This window comes from Cherax quadricarinatus, chromosome 66 (genome assembly GCF_038502225.1).
Source record: "Cherax quadricarinatus isolate ZL_2023a chromosome 66, ASM3850222v1, whole genome shotgun sequence".
In the NCBI taxonomy this organism is placed as follows: domain Eukaryota; kingdom Metazoa; phylum Arthropoda; class Malacostraca; order Decapoda; family Parastacidae; genus Cherax; species Cherax quadricarinatus.
Window position 1 is genome coordinate 11085099 of NC_091357.1, and position 12281 is coordinate 11097379.

Genomic DNA, 12281 nt, shown 5'->3' on the forward strand with positions numbered 1-12281 from the left:
GATGCGACCCACACCAGTCTACTAACACCCAGGTACCAATTTACTGCTAGGTGAACAGGGACATCAGGTGTCTTAAGGAAATGCATCCTAATGTTTCCACCCATACTGGGTATTGAACCACGGACCTCGGTGTGTGAGTCGAGTGCACTCCTAGTCTTTGTATCATTTAGTGCTAAACATATCCCAACAATTTTACTGCTCCAATCTAATGTGATTCTTGATCGCATTATGCATCTCAAATGCATCTTTGAAACCTCCCTATTGAGTATTTGTTGAGTATTCATCCTCATGTACCTTGTCTTCATTGTTATTAGTAAGTTTATTAAGGCACAGGTACACATAAATAATTATCATACATAATGTAAATTACCAAGGATAACCCATAAAAAAGTCTGTGACATATTTCCATTGGGGTTTGCTACACCCATAAATTGTACCATGTTACAATCCCATCATTCTGACACAGCTGTTATGACAAGAGGTTTTTTACTTAGAATAGTCATTGTACTTAATTTCTTGTATCTGTCTCTTGTAACAATGAAGAGTTATTTCAAGTGTTCTCACTTGGATTGTCATTGTACCCAAAATTTCTTGCTGGCATATCTTTTGTAATGCTTTCAAGTTATTATTTAGAATAATCGTTGCACTTAATTTGTCTAACTCCATATAACTTGATTAAATTTTCTTAAACATTTATGTAATATACGTATCTACTCTATAACTATATTTAGTGTATGTTTAATCTTAAGTGGGTTCGAAATGTATTGTATAGCTTTGGGCTTTTCCGTGTATTATGTAACCACACACATAATGTGTGGGCTTAGCACTTAGTTATAAGAATTATAATCCAAAACATTTTTTTTTTTAACTGATCTATAGAATGTCAGCAAATCTTTCCCTAATCTTTTCATTCAATAATTTATTCGCTTTAGCTTCTCAGCAGAATTGGGTGATAAGTTATAGTTTACAGTGTGTAATATAAAGTACGTTTTGCATTGGCTTGGTTGGCAATGCTTTCACTTAACACACTGAGTGTTCATGGCTCAATCCTCATCATGGGTGGAAACATTGGGCATGCTTCTTTATACCTGGTGTTCCTGTTTATTATACCTAGGTGTTACTTAATTGGTGTGGGTCACATTGTGGGGAACAAGATTGAAGGACTCCAATGGGTATAAGATAAGACAGTCCTCCATGACACACTGACTTTCTTGGGTTATCCTGGGTGGCTAACCCTTCAGGTCATTCTGGGTGGCTAACCCTTCAGGTCATTCTGGGTGGCTAACCTTTTGGGTTATTCTAGGTGGCTAACCCTTCGGGTTAAAAATCTGAAAAAAAATCTTATCTTTCTTAGGGATAGGGGGATATTATTTTTTTTTTTTTTTTGGTTAGGTAAGGTTATGACATTTTTCAGAAAATGCCAGAGTTCCACCGAGCAGCTGAAGCAAATTTTAACTATCTTTTCTTGACCAAAATGCTGTATGACCCTTATGGGTTTAGCATTTACCTACATGTTACATCTGACTAAAACTTAGTTCTCCAATACTTTTCCTCTATCTTTTTAATATTTTTTCATTACTCTGGCCATTTCCTACTGAGGTAGGGTGACTCAAAAAAAGAAAATCTTCATCTCTCATTCAATAGCTGTCTTACCAAAACTGCATGGGTTAATGAACACTGCTGCCATAGTATAGAAGTTGAGTCTTATGACAAAGTCTAAATAAGAAATGTCCTACACACAGGTTAACCCTTGTCTCCAAGTTTGGTAGTATGAGCAAGGTGAGGGAAGGTGCTGAGAGGAGGGCCTCAGCAGGCAGCAGGTAGCAATATTCTGGCTGATTAGGCTGTTGTCTGAGAAGTCTGGGTACAGACTGGTCTACAGGAGTGTAAGAAATCTGTTCACACTTCACAGGTATGTTTTATTAATTACATTGTCTGCTGTATATGAGAGTACTACTATACAGCGTGTTGTTAAATCCATTTGTACATTCCAGAACACCAGGGACTGGCTTGTATGACAACCTACAAAAGTATAATCTGCCATATCCAGAGGCTATATTTGACATCCACTTCTTTATGATGGATCCTCGACCTTTCTTTGCATTAGGTCAGTTGAGTCTGTAAAATAAAGTCTTTGGTATTATCTTTACAGTGAATGCTGCTGCTGTTGTAGATATTATCGATGTATCATTACATTCTTTAGTTTAGTTTTGTTTTAATAGGCAAATTATCAAACAGTAGAAAGTTGTATTAATTAATATGAAGTAAATGCCTTGTTATGAAAGTTTTAAATAGTGTACTGTATATGTTAGTGATCTAGGAAAGAAACCAAGAACTGTCCTGTACTTTGGAACATTAAGGTTGATAAGGACTAGGTTGTTAAAAGTCCTTGCAAATTCATAATCCATGAAGATTTCTGACTTCTGTATATTTTATTAAATTTTATTTTAGATTGGTATTTAGTTAGTGTTTCCACGGCCATATCTCTTAAAATATTACTCAAATCTATGTAATATTAACATTCACAAGAAAAACTGTTAATACAGTATCACACAGTTCAAGTTCATTAAGTTAAATTTTATTTTAATATGTTCAGCAAGTTTTTCCACTTTAAATGTCTATAAAGATCCTGGCAAACATGGCAAATGTCAAGAAGGTATTTCTTTCAGGTGTGATGCCTCTGTATTCTCTTACAGTTTTGTAGTGTAAATGTCAGGCTAGCATCAGCATTACAATGCAGTGTTTTGAAAATTAGGAATGAACAATAATAATTATGTTTAGCATTAATATTTAATAGGCTGAGGGATTCAAATAGAGGCATAGTGTGTTGCATGTAAATTGATTTTGTGGTGGCTCTAATAGCTGCCTTTTGTTGCGATGATTGGTATGAGGTACGTATATAGTTCAGAACAATAATATTAACCCTTTGAGGGTTTTCGTCGTACTAGTACGTTTTACGCGTAGGGGTTTTTGACGTACTAGTACTCATAAATTCTAGCGGCCTCAAATCTAGTGGGAGAAAGCTGGTAGGCCTTCATATGAAAGAATGGGTCTATGTGGTCAGTGTGCACAGTCTAAAAAAAATCCTGCAGCACACAGTGCATAATGAGAAAAAAAAAACTTTGACCATTTTTTTTGAATAAATCAGCGACTTTGCAGTGTATTTTCGTATGGTATTTATTGTTGTATTCTAGTTTTCTTGGTCTCATTTTATAGAATGGAAGACATATTACAGAAATTGAGATGATTTTGACTGGTTTTACAAAGAAAGGTGCCTTGAAATTGAGCTCAAAGTAGCAGAAATGTTCGATTTTTACCAAACTTCAAAAGTAAACAAATCGTGCCAAGCGTGCAATACACGTCAACTGGTGAGTCTAATATTCTTTCACAAGTGCACCAATAATATTTATACCATTTTTTACACTAATGCAGTAGTCTGCATAACAGTAAATCTTATATTTTTTGTGAAAATAAAAATTCAAAGTGGAAAGCAAAAGAATATAAGAGGGGACTTGAGACATGACTAATGACTAGAGGAAATGTCATTTTAGTGCCAGGAATGTCTTTCTTGTTTATTCTGGACCCTATTCCGAAATTGGCATCTTTTGAAATTTGTGTGAAATTGGCAAAATTGCTAAATTCTGACCACTGTACTGGATAGTTGAATTTCATAAATGAGTGGTTTCTTGCATCCATTCGATAGAAAAAATGGAGTTCTAGTGAAATATTCATGTTTTTTGTCGACTAGTACAGTGGACCCCCGCATAACGATTACCTCCGAATGCGACCAATTATGTAAGTGTATTTAAGTAAGTGCGTTTGTACGTGTATGTTTGGGGGTCTGAAATGGACTAATCTACTTCACAATATTTCTTATGGGAACAAATTCGGTCAGTACTGGCACCTGAACATACTTCTGGAGTGAAAAAATATCGTTAACCGGGGGTCCACTGTACAGTGAAATTGGCCGAAAATGGGGCTCAAAGTGGGCAAAATCGCCGATGCGTAAACATCGCCGAGACCGCTAACTTTGCGAGAGCATAATTCCGTAAGTTTTTTATCAAATTTCAAACTTTTGGTGTCTTTATGATCGGGAAAAGATTCTCTATCTTTTCATAAGAGAAAATAATTTTTTTTTTTTTTTAATTTGGCCGACCCTGAGAACGAGTTTCGGAGAGGGCCTGTCGACCCTCAAAGGGTTAATAATAATTTATTCTGACATGATACATGTTTGCACAAAGAAATATAATAATTGGGTGTACATGCCAAAAGCCCCTTTATATGCAGAGTATTTTGGGCAAACTTAAAATTAACTTATGATTAATGAGGCAATAACAGTACATATACATGTAGTCAGATGAGTTTCAATGAATACAAAAGAACTAAGTATTCTATTAGGTCATACTATATGGCTTTACTAGAGAAGGCGTACAATTTTGATTATTAACCTTAGGCGGACACAATGGAGTGAATAACACTTGAGATGAATACAGATACATTGAGAACAAGTATACAGTAGTACCTCGGGAAACGAACAGGTATCAGCATTCGATACCTGTGCTGATACCTGTATCAGCACTCGAACAGCCTTCTGGAATTAAATAAGTTTGTATCCTGAGGTACCACTGTATATTTATTTATTTATTTATTTATTTATTTATTTCCAATTTGAGCACACATACAGAGGTACAAAAAAATACAGATAAGAGCAGTATGCCAAAGCCACTTATACTATGCATAGCATTACGGGCTGGCTTAAAATTAACTTAAGATTAACTAAGCAATGATGAAATCAGTGATAAAACATTAATGTAAACAGATTACTATAAAGCACAAGTGAGTATTACAAAGACAGGTCATATGGTTGCATTCAGTTAGGTAGTGATTCTGTTAGGTAGTGTATTTAAAAAATAATAAAGTTAGATTCGGTTTTAGGTTTAACATTTATGTGATATAATTGTGAGAAACATTTAAGATATACAATTTATAAGGTTCAGTTATTCAGTATTTATTTGGTTTTGGGTGAGTAAGTGATCTTTGAGAAGAGACTTGAATTTATAAACAGGTAGTGTTTCTTTTATATTTACAGGTAATGAATTCCAGATTTTAGGGCCTTTTATGTGCATTGAGTTTTTGCATAGTGTGAGATGGACACGAGGAACATCAAAGAGTGATCTGTGCCTTGTGTTATGGTCATGTGTTCTGTTGAGGTTGGCAAGGAGATGTTTGAGGGGAGGGTTAATATCAGAGTTAAGTGTTCTATGTATGTAATAGGTGCAGTAATAAGTATGGATGTTTTGTATGGTGAGTAGGTTTAGTGTATTGAATATTGGTGGAGTGTGCTGCCTGTAGTGAGAATTTGTTATCATTCTAACTGCAGCCTTTTGTTGAGTAATTAGTGGTCTGAGATGGTTAATTGTTGTTGAGCCCCATGCACAAATTCCATAGGTGAGATAGGGGTAAATAAGAGAGTGATATAGGGCCAGGAGGGCTGACTGTGGAACATAGTACTGTATCTTCGATAGTATGCCTACAGTCTTGGAAATTTTCTTAGAAATTTGTTGTATATGTGTATGAAATTTGAGTCTATTATCAAGGTGGATTCCTAAGAATTTTCCCTCTGTTAGTTTTGTGATAGGTGATCCGTTTATCATTATGTTAAGAGGGACATCTGTAGCTCTGTTACCAAACTGAATGAAGTAGGTTTTGTCAATGTTTAGTGTAAGTTTGTTAGTCCTCATCCAGGTAGATATTTTCTGTAATTCGGTATTTACAGTATTGGCTAGCGTGACTGGGCTCGGGTGAGAGAAGACGTATGTAGTGTCATCTGCAAATAGTGTGGGTTTGAGTAATTGCGAAGCATTTGGAAGGTCATTTATGTATAGGAGAAAGAGAAGAGGGCCAAGGACACTTCCCTGTGGGACACCAACTGTAATTGGTTGCGCAGAAGAGTTTGCCCCATTTGTGTACACATATTGGCTTCTGTTGCTGAGGTATGACTTGAGGTAGTTGAGGGAGTGCCCTCTTATACTATAGTGTGACAATTTTACGTGGAGCAAGTCATGGTCAACTGTATCAAAAGCTTTACGTAAGTCAATGAAGATCCCCAGTGGGACTTCTTTTTTCTCTATTGCAGTGTATATATGTTCTAGCATGTGTATAATAGCATCATTAGTATTTTTATTAGGCCTGAATCCAAATTGGCAGGGGTTGAGTATGTTTTGGGAGATAAGGTAGGAGTAGATTCGTTTATGAATTAATTTTTCAAAGATTTTTGAGAGAGGGTGTAAGTTGGATATTGGCCTATAGTTATTCAACTCTGTTTGGTCTCCTCCTTTGTGGATCGGGGTGACCCTTGCTATTTTGAGTACTGTAGGGAAGGTGGAGGATTCAATGGATTTGTTAAAGAGTGTTGCAATGATTGGTGATAGCACTTGTGACACTTTTTTGTATATAAAGGGTGGTAAGGTATTTAAATCTCCTGCCTTGTTTTTTAGTGCGTTGATAATAAGGGAGACTTCGTATGGGTTAGTCGGAGCTAGGAACAGTGTGTTCGGGTAGTTGCCGGTGAGGTAGTCATTTGGTGGGGTATCTGAGCTTGGGATTTTATTGGCAAGGTTTTGTCCTATAGTGGAGAAGAAATCATTGAGTCTGTTTGCTGTTTCTGTTGGTGGGAGTTGGGGTTCATCTGATTTTGCTAATTTTATTTCGCTATTTCGTGATATCTTTTTTGTTCCCAGAATTTCTGATAGGGTTTTCCAGGTCTTTTTTATATCACCTCGTAAGTTGGATAATCTGTTCTCATAATACAATTTTTTTGCCCTTCTTATCAGGCTGGTTAGGATTGACGAGTAACGTTTTGTTTGGTCTCTGGTTATGTGACCCATTCTGTACTGTTTTTCATATTGGTGTTTTGTATTTATGGATTTGAGAATGCTGGGTGTTAGCCAGGGACTGTTCAGTCTCTTTGCTGTCATCTGTTTAGTTTTTTTAGGGCAGTGCTTGTTATAGAGGTATTGGGTTTTTTTTAGAAAATTATTAATACATTCGTCAATATCTGTATAGGTTTCTAGCTCAGTGTGCCAATCAATGTTTGCTATTGCTGTTGTGAAGTTATTAATGGCTGCCTCATTGTGAAGTCTGGAGGTGACTTTGGTAGTGTCTTGGGGTAGTTTACCAAGAGTTGTTATGAGGAAAGTAGGGTAGTGGTCTGTGGTATTATCTGTAATTATGCCTGATTTTAAAGGGGATATGGTGTTGGTCCAGATGTGGTCAAGTAGGGAAACACTAGTCTCTGTAACTCTTGTAGGTTTTGTTACTGTTGGTAGTAACATACAGTTACTCATTGTGTTTGTGAATTCAGTAACGTGTGGGTCCTGGTCTTGCAGGAGATTTATATTGAAGTCACCTGAGAGTAGTAAGTGATCTTTGTTCATGCGTGCATCAGTTATCATACTTCCTAGATTTTGACTAAATTGGCTAATGTTTGACTGTGGAACTCTGTAGATGTTTATCAATGTGAGAGGTTTTTGTAGGTACTTGGATTTGAATTTAGCTATTATATATTCCCCATGTTCATCCCTTGTGCAAGTATTAGTGATACATTGTAGTTGGTCTGAGTAGTATATGGCTGTGCCACCCCCTTGTTGGTCTGGCCTACAGTTGTGTATGGCTGTGTAACCAGGAATGGCATAGACATCTGTACTATCAGGCTTTAGCCAGGTTTCAGTTAGTGTAATGATGGACATATTGGCATGTAAGGAATTTAGTAATGCTATGAGGTCATCGTAATGCTTGCTTAAAGATCTGATATTGTAGTTAAAGATAGTTATGTTGTTGTTGGCACTGAGAAGTGCCTTTGATTGTTCTGCAGTGTAGTAATTACAGTAACTGTTTGATTCATTTAAGTCATTAAATAAGAGGTTGGTATCAGGATCAATGCTTGTAATCATAAGATTTGTAGTGAATCTATAGTTTGAATTAAGTATAAAACAAAGTAAATAGTCTTAAGCTAAAAAATAGCACCTGGATTATTTAACAAATGTAAAATAATGAGCTAAGGGACTAATACAAATAAAGTGATGATCAAATAGTGGAGCTTGGGAATATGGTAGTAGGTAGTACTATAAAGGTAATTTTTTAAAGTTAGAATTATAGTATAAAATTATAATACAAAAGGGACTAATATAGGTTGTGGTGAACAATAAAGTGGTAATCAAATAAATGAGCTTTGGAATATAATGGCAAAATTGTGAACTTATTCTACTTTAGCACCTAAGAATAGCACCTTGATTATTTTAACAATTGTGAATATAATATATAAACTAGGATAGTTATATAAAGCTAAAATAAAGGAGAAAATATATAAGGGACTAAAATTAAGTAATGGTAAGCAAAGTTAAATGGACAGATGGTAGGAATTATAATATAAACTTATAATATAAAAATACAATTTGAAATGGTACTTGCAATTGCACTAGAGTCTGGTATAGGTTTTTGACAAGATTAAGATTATAACTAGATTTAAATTGACAAAATAAAATTCACAATTAAAGTACCAAAAGAATAATAGTAAAAAAATAACAATGGTAATGTCTTGGTTATAATATGATAGTAAGAGGGTAGACAGGTACACAGGTACAAGGGATAATATAAAGGTTGGGGTTGAATATAAAAACTTGAAAATTTGGCTACAAAATGTTATGGGAAGTATAAAATAATGTTTAATGTACAAAAGTAAAATTGACTGGTAGTAAATATGGTGTTTAATAAAATTTTAGTAAGTAATAATGATTACAAAAAAGTGAAAAAGTAATGTTTATTTCATTCAATATTGCACTGGTAGTTATACTTGAGGTTATATGGCAGTACAAGGTAATTAAGAGTAATCTAGGATAGTAAATGTGGTATTAAAACAGGTAAAGGTAATTAGACAAGTAATGGTTATTAAATGTCAAAAATGTTAAGAGTAAATTGAAATTTTAGTAAAAATGATATTTATTAATTTTAGTAAGTAATATCAATTGATAGTATTTAAAAAAATATGAGGTAGTAATATGGACAGAGAAAGTATCAATTCAGCTAATGTTTAAGCGAACAATAGTAAATAAGAAAATCACATAAGGTGACTTATGCTTACTAGTAAAATCACAAAATGAGGTAGTTGATTATTTAATTACTAAGAGATTGTACAATGAAATTTGAACAATAATGGAGCAAAACGGAGAAAGTTTTACCTATGTTCATGATATTGAGCAAATGCATATGTATTTATGATGGGCTGGGATAGGTTAAGTAGATAAGGTAGAACCTTCTGGTTTACTTGTACCCCTGCCTGATGTATTAGTCTTCCTGTTGACCACCTGGTCAACCAGGCTGTTTGGTTCATCCAGTGCATTATAGTGTGTGTGAGATGGTTATTAAAAATAGGGAGAGAGGTGTGATAGTGACTTTCAGCTCAGTGGTGGAACAGTCAGTACACTACCTGAGGACATGAGTTCAGTCCTGGGAAAGTCGAAATGTATAGGGCAAATTTCCCAATGATTTTTTTTTTTAATCTCTAAGATAGAAGATAAGATTTTGTTTGGATTTTTAACCCTGGAGGGTTAGCCACCCAGGGTAACCCAAGAAAGGCAGTGCATCATCGAGGGACTGTCTGTCTTATTTCAATTGGGATCCTCAATCTTGTCCCCCAGAATGCGATCCGCACCAGTTGACTAACACCCAGGTACCTATTTGCTTGCTAGGTGAATGGGACAACAGGTGTAAGGAATTCACCCCATGTTTTCACCCTTGCCAGAGATCAAACCATGGACACTTTAATGTGTGAAGCAAGAGCATTGCCTACTAGGCCACGGGCCTAGTAGTAACTAGGTACCTGGATATTGTTTGCATCTTGAGGAAGAAGACCTAAGGACCAGAATGGAGGCAAACCATTCTTCTTTCCTTTCTCGGTTTATTCTGGGTTAATGGCCCTCCAGAGTTAGTAATTCAAAGGAGGTTTTCCAGTTCTGCAGGAAAGAGAGAGTATAATAGAAACAAGCATAAACTTCACAAGTAGTACAGCCATAATGGAACAATTTAGATACTTGGAAACATTTTTAATGATGAAAATGTTTTAAGAAATTGTAGAGAAAAATTATAATAGAGGAAGCAAAACATTTTAGTGTTGCTTGAGTTTGTTCAGCTGTTTGTCCTAAAACATAAAAGGGGCAACATGGGTTTAGAGCAGGTTGCTCCTGCTTGTCCCAACTACTGGACCATTATGACAAGGTCCTGGATGCTCTAGAAGACAAACAAAATGCAGATGTAGTATACACAGCCTTTGCAAAAATCTTGACAAGTGTGACCATGGTGTAATAGTGCACAAAATGCATGATAAAGGAACAACGGGAAAAGTTGGCAGATAGATCTATAATTTTCTAACAAATAGAACACAGAGTAGTAGTAAACAGCAAAGTCTGAGGCAGCTACTGTGAAAAGCTCTGTTCCATAAGGCACAGTACTCTCTTCCATCCTGTTCCTCATCCTCATATCTGACATAGACAAGGATGTAAGCCACAGCTCCGTGTTTTCCTTTGCAGATGACGCCCGAATTTGCATGACAGTGTCCTCCATTGAAGAGACTGCAAGACTCCAGGCAGACATCAACCAAATCTTTAAATGGGCAACAGAAAACAATATGAAGTTCAGTGATGAGAAATTTCAATTACTACGATATGGAAAACATGAAGTTAAAATTATATCGGAGTATAAAACAAACTCCAACCACACAATAGAGTGAAAAACTAATGTAAAAGACCTGGGAGTGATAATATCAGAGGATCTCACTTTCAAAGATCACAACATTGTATCAATCGCATCTGCTAGAAAAATGGCAGGATGGATAATAAGAACCTTCAAAACTAGGGATACCAAGCCCATGATGACACTCTTCAGGTCGCTTGTTCTATCTAGGCTGGAATATTGCTGCACACTAACAGCACCTTTCAAGGAAGGTGAAATTGCTGGCCTAGAAAATGTACAGAGAACCTTCATGGCACATGAGTGCAATAAAACACCTAAATTACGTACTGGGAACGTTTGAAGTTTTCGACCTTACTCCCTGGAATGCAGGCGGGAGAGATACATGATTATGTATGCTTGGAAAATCCTAGAGGGATTAGTACCGTATTTGCACGTGAAACCTCTTCAAGGGGGGCTCCTTGGCATGGTGAAGAGGCTCTTGGTCTGAGGAATTAGACCTGTTGGTCTCCTTCCTCAGACCGAACCTAATTACCCCCCAATCCCCCCTTCCCTATCCCATCCTCCCCTTTTCCCTTTCCTCCTCCCCCTCCCCTCCCTTTTGCCCTTCCTCTTTTTGGCCTTTGGAATTTTTCCCACAGGCGTGCTAGTTCCTAGGTAGGGGAAAGGGTACCGAGGTCCATCCCATTCCATTGGGGTTCTTAGCGGTGGCGTAGTTTGCCGTGGAATCTGGATCGCCTGGGGATGTCCCGATCCCTCTCCGGTATCCCAGAGAGTGGCTTTGGGTGTCTTTCGGGCGACGGGTGTATCTCTGGAAGCCACCTTTCGGATTCCGGGGGTGGTGGCTGAAGGAGGTATGCTTTGTGGCGGATATCCGGCCGCCCTCTCTTTTGTCCACCAAGGTAGCTCAGCAGATGTGAGGTTGCTATCCCGGATTGCTGGTTTACTGGCATGATGGGTAGGGTATGGCACGGGTTCCATGCTGCATCTACGCTACTTGCGGTGCTGAGGTCTTCTTGGGCGCGGAGGGAGATTTCTGGCCCTTTCATTCCTCCTAGGAACTATCCCTCCCCAGTCCCCCCTTTTTTTTATTCTTTTTTTACTTTTCTTTTCTTTTCTTTCTTTTTTTTTCTTAAAAACAAAAAGAAAGAAGTAACCTAACCATGGAGAACCCAATCCATGAACCTGCTACCCCCGGGCCCCTTCTTGATACTGCACCCCGTTCTGACCCCGCCTCATCTTTGGACCACTTTTCGGACACTCCTCATGCCTCTGTACCTCTTGCCGGTGCTGTTTCCTCACCCGCTTCAGGTACTGAGGTCTCGACTGACTCCTTTGATTTATCTGACCTCCGCTCTCCTTTGACTATGCTTCCGGCCTCTCCCTCTACGGTGCAGCAATTTTTGAATCGCCGGACCATTCCACATCGGACCAACTCTGGTCCCACGCCTAAACGCCAACAACAATTACCTGCTGATGATACTTCTCCACCTTCTCGTTCTTCTCAGAAAAGATCGACACGTCCTGCACTCCCTTTC

General features: G+C 37.3%; 1 protein-coding gene across 3 annotated transcripts in view; it reads left to right on the top strand.

The window, feature by feature from the left end:
- Positions 1-12281, top strand: part of LOC128704077 (NAD-dependent protein deacetylase sirtuin-3) — a 35710-nt gene that overhangs the window by 770 nt on the left and 22659 nt on the right. For all 3 annotated transcript variants that reach the window (XM_053799091.2, XM_053799092.2, XM_053799089.2), the window contains exon 2: positions 1995-2107. In XM_053799091.2, the coding sequence (XP_053655066.1) occupies positions 1995-2107 (113 nt within the window). The remainder of the gene's footprint in view (positions 1-1994; positions 2108-12281) is intronic.